This window comes from Protopterus annectens, chromosome 2.part1 (assembly GCF_019279795.1).
Source record: "Protopterus annectens isolate FY-2018-M chromosome 2.part1, PAN1.0, whole genome shotgun sequence".
Lineage (NCBI taxonomy): Eukaryota > Metazoa > Chordata > Ceratodontiformes > Protopteridae > Protopterus > Protopterus annectens.
Genome location: NC_056729.1, coordinates 484,871,949 through 484,891,567, shown reverse-complemented (window position 1 = coordinate 484,891,567; position 19,619 = coordinate 484,871,949). Strand labels below are relative to the sequence as shown.

Here is a 19,619-nt window from a genome sequence, read left to right as displayed (position 1 = left end):
AGGACCCCGTAGTTGAGTCCTCCTCGGATAGTCCCACCGAGGAGGTTCCTCGCAAACGGAAGTGTAAAAGGAGGCACCTGGACTCCCCTGAGTCCCTCACAATAGACACGGATTTGGATGAAGGGGAAGGTTCCCCAAGGTCACCCCCTGAGGTTGTCTCCTTTGGAGACCTCATGGAAATGTTGCGAATCAGAGGGGGATGGTCTGCCCAAAAACCTTCCTCGGACGAGTTTGTGTTTCTGGAGGCATTTGAGGCAGGCCCATCTACCTCTTGGGTGTCCCCTCCAGCCGACCCCCTGGTAGACTTAATTACTACCAGGGCGTGGAAGGAGCCCGACACCGTGGAGCCAATTCCAAGACGGCCAGACAAAATTCTTAGTCCTCCCTCTGATAGGCAGGCCTGGTCTAAGGGTTCACCTGTGGATGCCATGTTGGTGGCGGCTGCCACGAAGAAGGAACTCGCGCAGGAGAGTTCCTCGGTCCACCCTCCGGATAAGGAATCTCTGGCGTTGGACCGCATTGGGAAGCAGATGTTTGCTTCAGCCACCTTCTCTGTAAGGGCGCTGAACTACATGGCACACATTATCAGGCTACAGCAAGACCTAATAAAGGAATACGCTGCAGCTCCCCCGGAGTCCATGATGGTCGAGGATGAGAAGACTTTCTCGACTCGTATGGCCACTCTGAAGTCTATCTCGAACACGTCTATGCGGCTACTCTCCCATGCTACGGAGGGAGCTGCTAGAGCTAGGGGAGCCGGGGTCGTCTTGCGGCGTCACACCTGGCTTCGCCTTTGCAATTTTGTGGAACCCTTTAAAGCGTCCTTCGCGAATGCGCCTTTTGGTTCTTCGCACTTTGGCAAGACCATACACAAGACGCTGGTCCAAAGCGAGAAGGACGGGAAGACGCTGTCTGCCGTTGGAGTCCGCTTCTCTAATCCCCAATGATCCTTTTCGAGGAATCAGAGGGGACAAAAGAAGATGTATTCCGGAAGTCTCAGCAGTCCCGCCCAGCTTCGGACCCCTCGTCCTTCAGAGGCAGAGGAGGACAAGGTGGACACCGGCCCAGAGGCAGAGGGGGTCCACGTAATTTTGGGTCTAGAGGACCGTTCTCTGACAGACCCGCGCAACAGCCCTGAGGGCTTACTCGACTGTCCCTCTCTGGAGGCAGTCGGGGGGCATTTGTCGGATCACATACTAAAATGGGAGTGCATCACGACGGATCTGTGGGTGATCCGAATCATATCCAGAGGTTATTCCATCCCCTTCCTAAATCTTCCCCCCTCCATGAAGCGCCTCCCCGATGTCCCACCCGATCAAAGGGAGGTGGCAGCTTCAGAAATTTCGAAGCTGCTAGAAAAAAGAGCCATCCAGCGCGTCCCCCCAGACCAGTTCGAATTGGGCTATTACTCCAGGTTCTTTTTGGTGCCAAAAAAGACGGGGGACTTGAGACCGATTCTAGATCTCTCTTCCCTGAACCTGTTCATTCCCAAAGAGAAATTCTGGATGGTCACTCTTCAATCAGTTCTCCCCCTCCTTCGGGAGAACGACTGGATGTGCTCCATAGACCTTGATGGACAGACAATCCAGGAGGTTTCTCCGCTTCCGGCTGGGAGCCAGTCATTATCAATTCAGGGTTCTTCCGTTCAGCCTCACATCAGTCCCCAGGGTGTTCACCAAAGTGATGGCAGTGGTTGCAGCCCACCTGAGACTCCAGGGCATTCAGGTCTTTCCATACCTGGACGACTGGCTCCTCTCCACCTCCAGCAGACATCAACTGTGTGTTGCCAGGGATTATGCTCTAACTCTTGCCCAGAGTTTGGGCATTTTGGTAAACCTTCAAAAGTCCTTTCTTCATCCTGTGCAGGTTCTGGAATTTATAGGGGCCAAATTGGACACTCACCTCTCTCGGGCCCTACTAACTCCGGACAGGGTGAACAGTTTGTCTTGTCAGGTATTAGCCCTCCTTCAGAACCCGGCTCCTTCAGCAGGGTTAGTCCTGAGAGCACTAGGGTCTATGGCGGCTGCAATCAGTCTTTGTTTACATGCACATCTACGAATGAGGATTCTGCAATGGACCCTTCAAGTCCAATGGTCTCTGTTGCTACATCCGTTGAACACCCCTATTCCCCTGAGCAGGGACTCCCTCCTCTGGTGGCGTGAGCTGCGAGAAGGGAGACCCTTCTTAATGCCCCCGCCCCAAGCCACGTTGACCACAGATGCTTCTCGCCTCGGGTGGGGGGGCATTGTTCGGGCAGAACCGTCCAAGGTACGTGGACCCCCCTTGGAGACCGCTTTGCATATCAATGTCCTAGAGATGAGGGCAGTGCTTCTCTCCACGGCCTTCTTCCTCTAGGGACTATTGCTGTTCAAACAGACAACATGGCAGTAGTCTGGTACATAAACAGGGAGGAACCAGATCTTATCCCCTTTGTCGAGAGGCTGTGAGAGTTTGGGAGTGGGCGATATCCACCAACCGCTTTCTGGTAGCAATGCACATTCCGAGTCGGTCCAGCATTCTGGCGGACAAACTGAGTCGTGTGATCCTCACACCGTATGAGTGGTCTCTCAAACCATCAATTGCGAAACAGATCTTCCTCAAATGGGGTCTACCTTGCTGCGATCTTTTCGCTTCTCCATCAAACACAAAGTGCAGCAAGTTTTTTGCGATACTTCCCCCACCAGAGGAGAGCCCCAGAGACGCTCTGGTTCATGCTTGGCCACCCGGTCTCCTCTTTGCTTATCCCCCCTTCCTCTTATGACGAAGTTCATTCAGAAAGCACGGCGGTTGGGGAGCAGAATTATCCTCATAGCCCCATTCTGGCCTCGCCAGATCTGGTTCCCATATCTGCGGTCTCGCAGTGTAGTTCCTCCATGGAACTTAGATCCCATTCCGGATCCGATTTCGCATCCTGTGGGATTGCAACTTCCGAACCTGGTAAACCTCAAGCTCGCGGCTTGGTTGATCCAGTTCCACTGATGGCAAGGACTCCCAGCATCTCATCACCAGTGAAGGCCATTCAAAGGGATTTAAATAACGTTCAGATACCCTCTCAGGAGTCGTTTCTGAAGAGGTTCAGGAATCGGTTACCTCTTGGTTGGCCATCTTAAATTAAATATCTAATTCTGCCATGAGGCTCATTTTACATGTAGATGAAGGAACAACCAGAGCCGCTGGTTCAGGTGTTGTAATAAGGAGATACATTTAGTTCCACTTATGTGATTTTGTGGAGCACTTTTAAGTCTTTGTCAGTTCCCCTTTTGGTGGCATGTCATTGACCAGGTGTGAGAAAGATGGGAAAACCTGCTCTGGGCATACATTTTTCCACTCTGCAAAGATCCTTTTCAAGGAATCAGTGCAGTGGTGGAAAAATGTGGCTCAGAAAATACCAAAGGTCTTCTCAGGGCACACATGGTGGTCGTTCCCCCATAGGCAGGAGTGAACTCTGAGAGATGCTGCCCTCATGGCAGAGGGGACCCACAAAACCAAGGGTACAGAGATTCATTCTTTGATAACGCCTTTCAATGCTCCTGAAAGGAGGCCCAATTGTCCTCCTCTGGAGACAGTTAGGGGGGGGTCACTGGTCCCTGCTTCAGAGAGCCTAGTTTCAAATAACTTCCAATACATGGTGCAGAGGATTATGTCCAGAGGTTATTTATGTTGCACCATTTTTCCTTCCTCTGTCCACTTACAAAAAAATCCCAGATGTTCCACCCAGTCAAAGGGAACAGGCAGCAAAAAATACAAAAGCTGTTAGAAAAAGAGTCATCCAGGAGGTTCCCACCAGATGAGAAGGAATCTGGGATTTACTCCGATTTCTTTTTAGTGCCAAATAAAGGCAGGGGTTGGGGACCAGTTTTGGATCTTGGGAAATAAAACAAATCTGTTCGGTGAACCAATTCTGGATGGTCATGGTTCAGTCCATTCTTTCTCTCTTGGGTGACTGGATGTGCTCGATAGACTTTCAGGATGCGTACTGTCACATAAAGATGCACAGATGATCCAGAAGGGTGTTCTTCGTATTTTCACTGTTGCAGTTATCATATTTGGGTTATCCCTGCGAGGGTAGCCCTCGGCCGGCCCAAATACCAGAGGCTTAGTATTTCTGTGTCTGTTGCTGTCGCTTCAGGACTGACGTCAGTTCGTCAGTAGTATAAAGTAACGCAGCCAACGCCATTGCATCAGTCATTCTTGCGGTAGAGCCCGAAGCAGAAGCTGTTTGCACGAATGCCGGTTAGCCACTACCCGAGTTCCGCTTAATGAATTGAAGTTGAAGTCTTCTAAAGCTAAGTACCCCATTGTAGATCCTTTTTTCTTGCTTTAACCGATGTCAGAAAAAGTTGTTAATAGTCTCATCTGTGGAAAGAAAATACCACACCGAGACTTTCATTCTTACTGCGTCACTTGCTTAGGCCCAGACCACAACATCCCCCATTGTCGCTGCTGTGCTTTGTTCAGCGCCTTATTGTAGCTAGATATTTTCGCTTACAGTCCTCGAATTCCAATATGGTTTCGGTAAGACATCCGACAGCAGATCTTCTGAAAAAACATAAAGATAGAGACAGACCTCACAGGTCCAAACCTACCGACAACGCTTCCATTAAGCTAGCCGTCAGTTCTCCGGTCTTCAGTGAGGCTCTCTCGTAGGCCCTGATGCCTGCTTGTGTGGATTCGCAGGCCGCTACAGAGACCCTGTCGAAGTCCAGTATGCTGCAAAACTCTTTAACTAAGGATCCTGCAGTTGTCTCTACTTTGGATGGGTCCGGAGCCTCTGGGCAGGCACTGGCTTCATAGGAAGTCCTTCGCACTACCAATTCTTGATGCAAAACGATGTCTTCTTTCGCGACTACCGTTCTTTTGAAAATGACCGAGTTTCTTAGGCTCAGGGTATGAATCACACCAATTAAACCAACGACCCAATCTCAGGCACCTGCTTCCTTCCCTCTGTCTCAAATGCTTAAAATGGCGGAATACCTTATGCTGATCAGGGGAAGCCAAGCTACCCCCTACAGAAGGAAAAAGAGATCTGTCCCCTGTAGTTTTGTCTGAACAAGAGTTAGATGACTCTGATGCATCTGAATATGAAGACATGCAACCCCTCCCTACTTATGAGGATTCTGATGCATAGGATTCCATCCCTTCAGCCTCTCCCCCAGCAGGGTATATCTCCGTTTCAGGGCAGGATCTCAATACTTTCAGTTGTTTGCGCTTCCCTTTGGCTTATTTACTGCTCCCAGAGTTTTCACAAAATGTTTGGCTCCGGCCATTGCTTTTTGCAGACAAAGGAATATCCAGATTTAACCATACTTGGACGACTGCCTTATTCAGGCAGACAGCCAGGATAAGCTGCTCAAGCACCTGGCCTTTGTAAAGACCCTACTAACCTGCCTAGGGTACACAACGGAAAGAAAGCCAAACAGGTGCCCACCCAAAGGATCATCTTGTGGACACCGCATCACAGATAGCATTCCTTACACCAGAAAGACAAATTTTCCTGACAGCCTACTTCTCTCAACTAACCACCAGACCCCAGTTATCTGCAAGGAAGATCCTGCAAGCTCTGGGGTTCATGGCATCTTGCATACCACTCATTCCATATGTCAGACTGCATATGAGGAAACTTCAGTGGTACCGAAAAAGTCTTTGGTGTCAACACTGTCAAGAGCTGAAGACTCTTTTACTTGTAATTCCTTGCCTCAGAAAATATTTTCTTTGGTAGGCAACAGCATGATCCCACAACAAGGGACTACCTTTCTCACACCACCCCCCGCCACCCAGACCCTCACCACAGACGCATCAGACTATGCTTGGGGTGCATACAGGGCCAATGGAGCCCACAGAAAATCCCACTGCACATCAACCAAAAAGAGATGATGGCTGTCCAGCACGCCCTGATAGCTTTCAAGCTCCATCTCTCCCCAGGGGCTCTCCTGATCAAAACAGACAACTCCACTGTGATGTGGTATATCAACAAGCAAGGAGGGACTCACTCCTACCCTCTATGCAGGCTGGCCATGAACCTTTGGCACATAGCCTCTGCCATGCAACTGCACCTGTTAGCACAATTCCTACCCGGTTCTTTCAACTCTCTGGCATTCCAGTTAAGCAGAAATCCTCTGGACCCACACGAGTGGCAACTCAACAGAAGAACTTTCACCCTAATAACTCAGAAATGGGGCACCCCGAAGATCGACCTCTTTGCCTCCCACACCAACCATCAGCTCAGCAAATTCTGCACCAGGGAGCATCACTGCATGGTTTGGAAAGTGGATGCCCTGTCCTTCCCTTGGGTCAATCTGTTGGTCTGTGCCTTTCCTCCACTACCTCTCATCCCTAGGGTACTACTCAAAATAAAGGAGGAAAAACCAAGGACAATTCTTATAGCTCCAGACTGGCCTCGCCAGCACTGGTACCCCTTGCTGCGTATCCTGTCCTCACTGCCACCTTGGCATCTTCCTCAGATTCCAAACCTCCTGACTCAGAGGGAAGGGGAATTCATGCATCCCCAACCGCAGACACTCAACTTGGCAGCTTGGCTTATTCCCTAACCCCGGATCAATCTGCCAACCTCAGTAAACGGGTTATAGATGTTATACGTGAGGCTAGATGCCCTAGCACTAGAAAGTCTTATGCTGACAAATGGAAAAAGGTTCTACACCTGGATCCAGGCTAAGGGAGCCAGTGTGGCACAGCCCTCCCTCCTTCTCATCCTGGATTACTTAGCTGACCTACTACACAGTGGCCTCTCTTCTCCATAAAAAAATCATGCCTCTGCAATCTCTACTCATTTCCCCACTGAGCAGCCCCTTTTCTCACACCCTCTGATCAAACAGTTCCTAAGAGGGGCTAACAACTTGAGGCCACCCAGAAGAGCACCAACCCCAGCTTGGGACCTTAACTTTGTATTGGAAAAGCTCACCCTGCCCCCTTTCGAGCCAGCTTTTTCTGGAGAGCTAAAATTTCTCTCCTGGAAGACAGCTTTCCTTCTGGCCATCACTTCAGCCAGAAGAGTCTCCGAGCTGCAGGCGCTCATCTCTGTGGAACCCTTCATCATCTTCCATTCTGACAGGGTATCCCTCAGAACTAACCCATCCTTCATGCCCAGGGTGGTGAGCATTGTGGCTCTCAACCATTCCATTTATTTGCCAACTTTTTTCCTAATCCCCAGAACAAGGGGAAAGGATCCTGCACTCTAGATGTACACAGACAGCTCAGATTCTATATAGACAGGACTAAATCCTTCAGAAAGTCTGATCAATTGCTGGTTAGCTTTGCTACAGGGGCAGAAGGCAAAGCCATCTCCAAACAAACCATTTCCAAATGGATAGCACACTGCATCCATTTCTCCTACAAACAACATGGAAAGCTTCCCCCAAGGGGGGGCGGGGGGGGGTCAGGACTCGCTCCACCAGAGCAGCCTCCACCTCTGCAGCTTTCCTCAGAGTCCCCACCAGGGACATCCTGGAGGCTGCCACCTGGACATCTGTTCACACTTTTACCAAACATAACCACCTGCCTCTCTTCTCCAAATCCAGGGCAGGGTTTTCCTCTGCAGTCTTGAAGGGCAACCTAGCCAGCCCCTAGTTTCCTTGACTGCCTCCATCCATTTTCTCAGCTTTGAGAATCAACCCAGATGTAATGACTGCAACAGTGAAATACAAAGAACATAGTACAGATGTTCATCGTGCATACAGCTGCAGTAATCACAGATGGGTTTTCTGCCGTCAGGCGGGTCCTCGGTCGGCCGAATTCCAAAGTCTAGGTCTGGCGTCGGTTGCTGTCGCTTTCTTTCCTGACGTCAGTGAGGCAGGGGTATATAAGACACAGCTGACGCCATTTTCTTCAGTCTTTTTTGCCGCGCGGTGCCCGAAGCAGAAGCAGTTCGCAAGTGCCGGTCGGCCAGCTCCTGAATTTACAAAAAATTGGAAACCGACGTCTTCATTAAAGCTAAGTACCCCATTGGGGAAACTTTTCTTGCCTCAGACCGATGTCAGAAAAAGTTAACAATTGGATTTCTTATGGGAAGCAAATACCGCATAAGGATTTCCATTCCCTCTGCATACCTTGTTTAGGCCCAGACCACGACGTCTCGGGCTGTCGCTTTTGCGCTACTTTCAATAAACGCACTATTAAGCGTCGGGCGGAGTTCACCCAACACTTTTTTGGTAAAGCCTTTGATTATAAAATGTCGTCGGAGACTCTGACTACCGTTTTGTCCAAAAAACGCAAGGACAAGGACCGACACCACGCCAAAACCGGCTACACGTGGTCCGGTTCTCAGCGAGACGCCTATGCAGTCCCTGACTACCGACGACACTTCTTTGGCGGTGTCTTCTGTAACCGAGACCGCAGGTACCTCGGCCCATACCCAGACTACAACCACCGAAGCCACTGTGAGCATTGAGCCTCCTAATGTGGACAGGTCCACTTCCACCCATGGTGTCTTTAGACCCTCATCTTCCTTTTCCATTAAGGCCTTTACTAAGTCCAAATCAGCCAGGCATCCCAAGAGGCCTGTTGCACAGGGCCCATCCCCAGGCCCCATGCCTAAAAAGCAGATGCTTAAAATGGCTGAGGATTTAATTACTCTTATCAGGGGTTCCCAACCCCCTCCAGACAAGAGACCCAGAGTGGAGGAAGATTCTCCCTCTTCTGATCAGGGCTCCATTTTTTCAGAACATTCTGATGTAGAGGAACACTCTTACTCCCCTTTTGAAGATTCTGATGCAGAGCAGTCCATTCCTTCTGTATCTCCTCCGGAGGATTTTTCTTTTGGGGAAACCTTGCACACCTTGAGAGAACACTTCCATTGGGAAGGCCAAGACTTTTCTGATTCCAAGAAAAGACTTAGGGAATTTCTTTTGTTACCTCAACACAGACCTCTGGCGATACCTCCTGTCTTGGACGCACTTGATGTTTATTCGGAGGCTTGCCTTAATCCGGATTCCCTGCCTCCTGCCCCAGTCAAGCCTGATAGGTACTACAGAGTTCATAACTCTCACCAATTTCTTTACAAAAGCCATAATGCTGACCCTGAAACCATTTCTCAAGGCCCCAAGGGAATGAAGGCCTCTACTGCTAAGAATCCACTACCTTCCGAGAGTCAGGATCCTTAGAAAGGTGGGGGAAAAAGGTATATACCTCGGCCACCCTAGCCATGAGGGCCTTAAATTGTCAGTTTCATATGCTTAAATATCAGCAGTTTCTGTTATCACAATTAAGAAATAAAATGTCTCAACCTGAACAACCAGATTTGAAGGAGTTGCAGGATATGATGCATAGTGCAGAACAAGTGGGTAAACACACCTTACAATGTGGCTATGATGCCCTAGAGGCCTCAAGTAGAGCTGCTGTTACAGGATCAGTCATTCGTAGACATGCATGGCTTAGGGAACAAATCTTGCCTGATCATGTGAAAGCTAAACTACTAGATGCTCCTTTACAAAAGGATGTGCTATTTGGTACTAATGCTGAGGAGATACTACGGAAAATGGAAGAAAAAGCCAAATCTATGCAAACTGTCAAAGCTTTTCTACAGGTTCAACCACCACATTTTAGCAGAAATTGGCCTTCTAAAAACTGGTCCTTTCCAGCCACGGACAAGCCCCAAAGAGGTAGATACAGGCACGCAAGGGGCGGAGGGCAATCACAAGGATCATATAGAGGCAGGCAATGGCAAACTCCAGCACCAAGAGGTGGCGAAGACAGTGCACAACAATACAGGAAACAAACCCAATGACTTCCTCCTTTCCATGCCAAACAAGTCTCAGCTGGCAGCACCCTTGGGAGGAAAGCTGGCATTATTTACAAGAAATTGGCATATTGTCACAACAGACAAATGGATCCTGGACGTTATAAACAGAGGCTACAGATTTCATTTTCACACTCTCCCAAATATGAGAGGCATGCCAAACCTGCCACACAATCAAAGGGCAGCGGCACAACTACAAATTTCAAAGCTCATAGACATAAAAGCTATTCAAGAGATACCTACTCACGAACAAGGTCAAGGTTTTTATTCCAGGCTATTTCTGGTACCAAGGAAAGGAACCGACTGGAGACCCATTTTGGACTTATCCATCCTAAACACATTCTTACTCTTAGCAAAATTCAAGATGCTCACATTACAGCAGCTTCTTCCCATGCTGGGCAAGGAGTTTTGGCTGGTAACATTGGACCTCAAGGAGGCATACCTGCATGTCCCAATCAGACAAAGCTGCAGAAGATACCTCAGATTTCTTGCAGGTTCAATCCACTAACAATTCTCTGCATTGCCCTTTGGCTTATCTACTGCGCCCAGAGTATTCACGAAATGCCTGGCATCAGTAATTGCCTACTGCAGACTTCAAGGGATACAAATTTACCCTTATTTGGACGACTGCCTAATCCAAGCAGACAGCAAGCACATACTTCTGGAACATCTGGCTTATGCAACACGGTTACTGAATTCTCTGGGATACACAATCAACAAAGAGAAATCCAGGCTAACACCATCTCAGAAAATAACTTTCCTGGGTGCCAACTTGGACACAAATACCCAGATGGCCTGTCTTACGCCAGAAAAACAGGAGCAACTAACTCAGTACTTCAAAACACTAGCAGATTGTACCAGGCTTACTGCAAGGAAAATCCTGCAGGCTCTGGGCTTCATGGCATCTTGCATTCTTTTAATCCCATGTGCAAAGTTGCATATGAGGAAACTTCAATGGTACCTAAAAAAACCTATGGTCTCAACACAGCCACAGTTTGGAAACAATATTACCAATAATTCCATGTTTGCAAAAGGAATTTCTATGGTGGGCCCAAGCATGTCAAACAAACACAGGTCTCCCATTCTGCAAGCCTCAAGCAAATCAAGTCATCACAACAGACACCTCAGATTACTCCTGGGGGGTGCACATGACAGACAGGTGCATTCAGGGCAAATGGTCCCAAAAGGAAAAGCACCTTCACATCAATCAAAAAGAAATGCTAGCAGTGATGAATGCAATTACAGCTTTCAAGGACCTCCTGCATCCAGGACAATTATTGATAAGAACAGACAACACCACAGTAATGTGGTACATAAACAAACAAGGAGGAACACATTCATACTCCCTGTGCAGACTAGCCATGACACTTTGGAACTTGGCTCTGGAATGGCAAATCGAACTTCAAGCACAGTACTTGCCAGGCTTGGAAAACACGCTGGCAGACAATCTAAGCAGAAATATGACAGATCCACACGAATGGAAGTTGCATCCTCAAGTGTTTACAAAGATAATCCAAGCGTGGGGAGGCCAGACATAGATCTCTTCGCCTCCCACAGGAATCATCAATTGGAAAAGTTTTGTTCAAGGACCTTTCATCCAAAGGCCTGGAGAGTGGATGCCCTTTCATTCAGTTGGACAGCATGGACAGTTTACGCTTTCCCACCTCTGCCTCTTCTGCCCAAGGTGCTCTTGAAAGCAAGAGCAGACAGACCGAAGATGATACTGATTGCTCCAGACTGGCCAAGACAACACTGGTACCCACTCCTGAGGAGCCTAACACATACTCCTCCCTGGCCCCTACCTCTAATGCCTCTTCTGCTGACTCAGCACAGCTACAAAACTCTTCAGTCAGCTGAAAACTCTCAATCTCGCTGCATGGAAAATTCCTTAACACCACAACAGACCCTACTCCCCAAAGAGGTGCAGGATGTCATTTTGGAGGCCAGAAGGCCATCTACTAGAAAGGCTTACTCCGCAAAATGGAAACAGTTTTGCTCTTGGAATGAGAAAAAAGGCCAGGACCCTAGAAAACTGAATTTGCCTCGGGTATTACAGTATCTAGCTGAGCTGCTGAACAGTGGACTTTCATTTTCCTCCATAATAATCCATGCCTCAGCCATTTCTGCAGAATTCAACACGGATCCACCCGTATTCTCTCACCCACTCTTAAGACAGTTCCTCAGAGGGGCTAAGAATATAAGACCACCAAGGAAACAACCAGTGCCAGCCTGGGATCTTAATTACATTCTAGAAAAATGAACATTGCCTCCCTTTGAACCAGCTGCCTCGACAGATTTGCAATATTTGTCCTGGAAAACAGCTTTTCTTCTGGCCATTACCTCAGCTCGTAGGGTTTCGGAACTACAAGCCCTCATGGCTGTGCAGCCCTTTCTCATCTTCCATCAGGACCGGGTTTCCCTTCGAACCAACCCGTCATTTATGCCTAAAGTGGTATCCATGGTAGCTTTAAATCAAGCCATACACTTACCTACCTTTTACCCCAATCCTCAAAACAAAGGGGAAAGGCTGCTACACTCCTTAGACGTCCATAGACAGCTACGTTATTATTTGGACAGAACAAAGCCTTTCAGGAAATCAGAACAACTTTTTGTGTCCTATGCTGTAGGAGCTCAAGGGAAGCCAGTTACCAAACAGACAATTTCAAAATGGATAGGCCACTGCATATGGTTTTGTTACTCCTATCATGGAAAATCTGTCCCTACAGGCATCAGATCCCACTCCACCAGGGCCACAGCTACCTCTACAGCCTTCCTCAGAGGAGTTCCTACCAAATATATTTTGGAGGCAGCCACTTGGAGTTCTGTGCATACCTTCACAAAATACTACCACCTGCCTTTATATTCCAAAACTAGAGCAGGCTTTGCCACTGCTGTGTTGCAGGGCATTCTGTCTCATCCCAGTTCCACCTAGTGCCTACCACCCTGAGGGTAGCTTTGGGATTCTACCCATCTGTGATTACTGCAGCTGTATGCACGATGAACATAGTACAGTTTTGTACCTACCATAAATGTAGATGTTCGAGTGCTAATACAGCTGCAGTACAGTTTTCCCTCCCTCCTTCCCCTCTTGGTAAAGGCCTAGGGCCTAACCCCTCTTCATACAACCTGATTGGGTTATCCTTCTATGGTATATTTGCTTGCAACTACTGATTTTTGATTATATTGCATTGCATGTATATAAATATAATTTATGTATTGCCTTCCTACTGGAGGCACCTGACATCTGGGGCAAGAAAGACTGAAGAAAATGGTGTCAGCTGTGTCTTATATACCCCTGCCTCACTGATGTCAGGAAAGAAAGCGACAGCAACCGACGCCGGACCTAGACTTTGGAATTCGGCCGACCGAGGACCCGCCTGACGGCAGAAAACCCATCTGTGATTACTGCAGCTGTATTAGCACTCGAACATCTACATTTATGGTAGGTACAAAACTGTACTTTGTGTACACTTACCATAAATGTAGATGTTCAAGTGCATTTACTGTTGCAGTCCTGGTTTCCCTCCATCCATCCCCCTTTCTTCTGTTTGCTTACAAGGGACATATTGGTATTTACTTTCTACTGGTGGGGTTCTTCCACCAGAACCTGTCTCCTACTTGGGGGCTCCTGACAGGTTAGGGTAAGAAAAACTGATGTAATGGTGTCGGCTGCCTTACTTTATACTACCGACGACCTGACGTCGGTCCTGAAGTGACAGCAACCGACACAGAAATTCTAAGCCTCTGGTATTCGGTCGAGGGCTACCCTGGCAGGGATAACCCAACCCAAATGTAATGACTGTAGCAGTGAATACACTCTAACACACTACATTTATGGTAAGTGTACACAACTGTACTTTCTTGCACTTTTAGCTGAGAGCCAGTCACTACCAGAGTACTGCCCTTTGGCCTTATCACAGTCCCCAGGGTGTTCACCAAGTGTATGGCAGTAGTAGCAGCTCACTTGAGACTGCAAGGATTCCGGGTGTTTCCATATTTGGATGACTGGCTCATCTCCGCCACGACCAGACATCTATTACTAGATGCAAGTGAAAAAGTTCTCCAAACATGCTCTTTCCTGGGCATAACCCTAAATTACGAAAAGTCTCATCTGGAACCAGCACAAACACTGGATTTCATCGGGGCTTCTTTAATCACAAAGACAGCGAATGCCTTACTTCCCCTACAGAGACCAGAAATGATCCAGTTTCAAGTCAGGAAAATAATCAACAGCAACAAAGTTCCAGCAAGACACAGTGGTCCATTCTTTATCAACCAGTGTCAACACCGATTATGGTTACCAGTGTCTGCAAAAGAGGTCTTACATGGTGGATTGAATGTGATCAAATTTTGCAAGGTTGTCCTTTCATTCCCCCTCCGCCCAAGACTACAGTAACCATGGACGCTTCCCAGATAGGGTGTGGGGCATTGTTTGGTGAAGAGAGTTCAAAGTACTTTGTCCCAAGTCGAGGCCAGTTTGCACATCAACGTCATAAAGATGAGAACAGTGCTTTTAGCATTGTAGGCCTTCCAAGATGCTCTTCCTTGGAGGCAATCACAATTCAAATAGACAGCATGTCAGTAGCTTGGTACATCAACAAACAAGGACGAACCAGATCATGTCCATTATATCAAGAAGCTGTCAGAGTGTGGCAGTGGGCAGTCGCATCCAACCATTTTTTTCTTAGCAACGCACATTCTGGGGAAGTCCATTATGGTAGCAGACAAATTGAGCAGGTGCATACTGTTGCTCACGAATGGTCCCTCAATCAGGAAATATTAGGATATTCCAAAGATGGGGTCAACCATGCTGCAATCTATCTTCCTCTCCCCTAAACAAGTGCAACAACTTTTTTGCCCTAATCCCCCCAGAGGGGGAGTTACTGAGGGATGCTGCTCTTCACATTTGGTCCCCCGGTCTCCTGTATGCCTTTCCACCAATTCCATTAATTCCCAAATTCCTTCAGAATGGAATCTGGTTGAAGAGCAAAGTTATCCTCTTTGCGCCTTATTGGCCTTGACTCATTTGGTTCCCCTTCCTTTGGCCTGACCTAATTCAACAGCCTTGGATTCTATGTCCAGTGCCAGATCTGACTCACCAGACAGGCATGGTTCATCCGGATGTTACATATCTCAAGCTGACTGCTTGTTTTCTCCAATTCCATTAGTAGCCAGACAACCTATTCTGTCTCCCCCTATCTGACACATATTTCTATCTTCTCATAAGCCTTCTACAGAAAAGCTTTACTTTGGTACATGTAAGAGATTTGCATATTGGGTGCTCCAGAATGTCATTGAACCTTTTCAGCTCCATTTCATGACATTCACCATTTTTTAACTGCGCTTTTCAATGAAGGGGCTTCAGCTTCCACAGGGTACAATTAGCAGGTGCATCCAATTTTCAAATTGGCTTTCAGGCTCTTCAGTCGCTTCTCAAGCTTTGTATAGCTTTTTTGAGGGGGTACTTCTTCTTTTAAAGCCCCCTTACAAAGATCCTTCTCCTCCCTGGGACCTGAATTTGGTGTTGCAGGCAATCACTCATTCTCTCTTTAAAACTGCAAATGAGTATGATATTAAGTTCCTGATTTGGAAAACAATTTTCTTGGTGGCAGTAACTTATGCAAGACAAATTTCAGACTTTCTTCCAAACCTCCATATCTGTTTTTCACAAAGATAGTCTCACACAGGATCAACCCCTCTTTCCTACCTAAGGTGGTTTCAGAGAACAGTATCAATCAATGTATTAACCAGCAAGCATTCTTCCCCAGCTTCTCTAACAAAGGTGAAAATTGCGTACATTTGCTGGATGTTCACAGACAATTAAGATTCTGTCTTCATAGAACAAAAGATTTCAGGAAGTCAGGACAATTATTTGTCGTCTCCTGGCATACCAGACTGGGAAAACCTTTTACCAAAGTAACTTTAGCCAGTTGTCTCACAAATTGTATCTCATTCATTTATACCACATTGGGCATTTCATTATGAAAACCCTTGCAAGCCCATTCAACAAGTGCTTGTGTCTGCATCAGCTGTGCTCCAGTCTGGAGGTTCCATGGATAACATCTGTGCACCAGCAACTTGGGCTACTCCCTATACCTTTGTTACTCATTGCAAATTTGATCTGGTCGAATTCCACCCAGGATATAAAGTAGCTGGGGACTCTGCCCCACAGGTTGAGGATGGAATGAAAATTGACATCAGATAAGTTATGTACTCACCATAATGTTCCATCTGTGTTGTCTGTTTTCATTCTTCCTTAACTCCCTACCCTACAACTCCCTGTCCTTGACTTGTGGAAGAACGGGTAATAAATTATTGCCCCCTTTTGGTAAATGTTTACAGTTCCAGATAGTCTGCATGAAAGTACTTGTCTTTTCTATCAACAAACTTGATCTGAGGTAATTAGGATAAGTGCACTGTGGGTAAGGGAATGAGCTTGAGAGTTTTGGGTTCCCATGAGTTATTTTAGTGGCCGAGTCAGTTCCGAGGATCAGAATTGAACCTACAGGTTGAGGAAGAATGAAAGTAGGCAACACAGATGGAACATTATGGCGAGTACATAACTTTTTTAATTTTATCCCTCCTTGAAACAGCTGATTCAGTGGGCACTGGGTATCATTTTTTTGAAGATCCTGTTTTCTGAACCTAGTAGACTTGGGCAAAATGTACTTTGAATTACAAGATTGGGTGTAAAAAAAAACACTTTATGCAACATTCTTAAAAGAAAACATGTTAGTTTGTTTCCTCTTTCATTTCCAAAGTCATCTGACTCTGTCAGCTACTGTGTTTAGCTTACTGAATGAAGGAGAAAGTCTCTTGCATGTTTATAGGCAGCTAAATTGTACACCAGAAAAGCTTTCCACTAAAGCAACACCTACTTTGTCAGACATACTTCTAAGATATGCTGCTGAAGATGTTTTAATGGCTGCAGCTTGGATTGTTGTGCACACCTGTAGCAAACCCTGCAACTTAGTGGTAGAGAGACTTGGCAGGTTTTTGTCTGGCTGTGGTGCAGGAGTCATTTAAATTGTCCACCTCCCAGGGGTAACAGAGTACTTCTTGGCTTACTCCTTGGGATCTTTCACAAGCCTTTCTGAAAAATGGTACTGTTATATATTTATTATAGCACTGCATCTTCAAAGAGTGATCAGTGTAATAGTAAAACTTCCTTTCTTCCATCCCCCTCTGTGGCATCTTTGTACACAGTAATTGAATGGTTGGTGTTTCATTATGATTTACTTTTTCTAGTACCTTGTTTTTGCTGAATAGAGGTGTCGTCTTCAGCAACACTTTCCCTGTAGGGCTTCTAGGCTCAAAGAACCGAAAAGAAAAAGTGTAAGCCAGCACTGTTGTATAGGAATCTTTTTCCACTTACTGTAATACTTTCACAGGGAGAAGTGGCAGTTTTAGAATACCAAGCATACTAAAGCAAGTTAGAAGGCAAATATATCCAAATGTAATGATTTTATCTTAGTGTGACCTGTTGTTGAATATTTGCTTTTATGATATGTATCTTACAACTGTGTTTTATATTCTCAGAATTTTTCCTTGTTATGTTCCTATACATCACCATTCTAGTTATTGGCCTTAATTATCTTTACTGGACTAAGTACAGGTTTAATAATTCAGCTGCATGTTGTGCAGAATGTGTATAATCTGTTATTTTTTTGTTTAGCACGCTCTGTGAAGTTTGGCCGACAGACTGGAATGGAAAATGATGATGATGCTTCTGGTTATGATGATTATTGGAAGAACATAGCCTCAGGTGGAAGCAGCGCTGGAACACGGCATGATGATTATGATGGCTATGGAGAAGATGATGCTGAAGGTTATGATGACAACGATGATGATGAAGAGGAGGAAGAGGAGGAGGAGGATGGTGAAGGAGAGAAAGAATCTGATGTCGAGGGAGCTGAACTATTTTCTAATTTAAATTTAGGGAGAACTTATGCCAGTGGGTATGCCCACTATGAGGAGGAATCACGAGACTAAGAGGAAGCTTATATCTTCAAATTAGGTAGTTATTCTGTGGCTTGTGATGTTAATGTACACTAGAAAGAAAAGTAAAAATATTTCTAAGAGGGATTTTCAGATGCATCATCATATCAGCTTAACATAACCTGTCAGTCTGAGACCAGTGATAGTAAAGTGCTACAGTAGGTCTATTTTTATGCATTTTTATATTAAAACTAGAGATGTATAGAGACTGAGATTTAATATCCCGTTATACAGACGAGTGGGAAATCATGGCTGTAAAGTAACATTCGTGTTATGCTGCAAGGTTCGTTTTGGCACACAGACTTTGTGACAGCTGTTATTATGCATTTACTCTCTTGTCATTTAATTCATTAATTATCATTTTTATTTTTATTTATTTTTTTGGATCCTCAAAAGCAGTTTTATGTTTGCTGCACACAGTACAGCATGTATAATTAAATCTGTTATGTTTGTAGTGTCCATTTTAATGGCATATGAAATGGTGAGATCAGTTACATAGTTTCTCTTCTTTGATTACTTTTAGTCCATAGCAAATTCTTCGTGTGTCATGTCAGTCTGTCTTTTGGTTGAACAGTGACATAAAATGCAGAAAAGGAAAGCTTTTTGTAGTTAACAAATTTGTTTCAAAACCTGAATGTAGAGCATAGCCTACCTAGTTCATTTGCAGTGGACGTATTTCTGAGAATCTACTATTGCAATTAATGGGTTACAGCCACTTTGGAATAACTACAGTGCTTTAACTTGGATTCCTAGGTTGTCTTTCCTCTGTCAGAGTGTTAGATTAATCTGCAAGTTGCATTATTTCTGTTCACTTGACCACCATTGGGTTAGCAACACTGCAGTTGCTTTTCTTCCTAGACTGTGGTTAGCAGCGGGCACACATGCATAATGTATTTTCTGGTTGTAGTGCCAGTTGGCATGTTTCCTTTTCATTTATTGCTTCTTAATAAAAACTACTTGGCCAAGTTGGTAGTTATACAGCCTGGCAGTAGTAATACCATCCAATGCTGTCTCTTTTTCCTTTCATCACATAACCATGTGTAGGCTTGTTCTCCAACTACTATGGAGAGTGATATGTGACCTAACTGTTCTCAGCAGACTTGATGTTTGTGTTTTTGGAACAGTCAATAATGTTGTCACAGATTTTCCTTCTTTCTCTCTCCCCCTCTGTTTTTATAATATCTTTAGATTAAATGGGAGTTTATATGTTGATTGATCACCACCACAGTGGTGTACATAACTTTCTGAGTTTGCCTGCCACATCATTAATTAGTGAGATAAAAACACATTAGAAGACATCTGCACCTGTGTAATTTCAGGCGCAAGATTTATTGTGTGTTAATAGTAGACTGAGGAAAGAGACTGCTTTTAAATGAGCATTTAAAGAAGTTAATTTATTCATATTTGAAATCCAGTAGCCATAATGCATTAATGCTGTTTTGTTTTCAGTAATTGTTTCATTTAGCACCGCCTTCTTGTTACATTAATTAATGCAGTATTTTAGTTATAAACCAGAATGGCATCACTTGAAATGGAAGACACACCTTTAAAGTTTGACTTTGTTTCTGTACAAATTGTGTCACTGAGTTGTGGAGCAGATCAGTAATTAAATAAAATGATTGCAATAAAAGGTAAAAGAATCTCAAATGTACCAAATGCTTCGTATTTGTCATTTGTCTAGTAAAACTTTAAAACTAAAATGAGTTTAATTTTTTTTTTTTTTTTGAAGATGCTACCACTTCTGCGTAGCTGTTACTTCACTTGTATGTAGAAAACTTGCATCTGAGACATGTGTCAGCCTTCATTTGGAATCTTATTAATCTTTTGTGCTTCTGTTGTGAGGCAGTGGTAGACTGTGCAAACATACTCT

General features: G+C 45.5%; 1 protein-coding gene across 1 annotated transcript in view; it reads left to right on the top strand.

Moving 5' to 3' along the window:
- ZNF330 (zinc finger protein 330) overlaps positions 1-19,400 on the top strand; it is a 581,464-nt gene extending 562,064 nt beyond the window's left edge. Inside the window, exon 8 of the mRNA XM_044062281.1 lies at positions 17,427-19,400. Coding sequence (XP_043918216.1) covers positions 17,427-17,743 — 317 coding nt within the window. The 3' untranslated portion in view covers positions 17,744-19,400. The remainder of the gene's footprint in view (positions 1-17,426) is intronic.
- Positions 19,401-19,619: the final 219 nt, after the last annotated feature.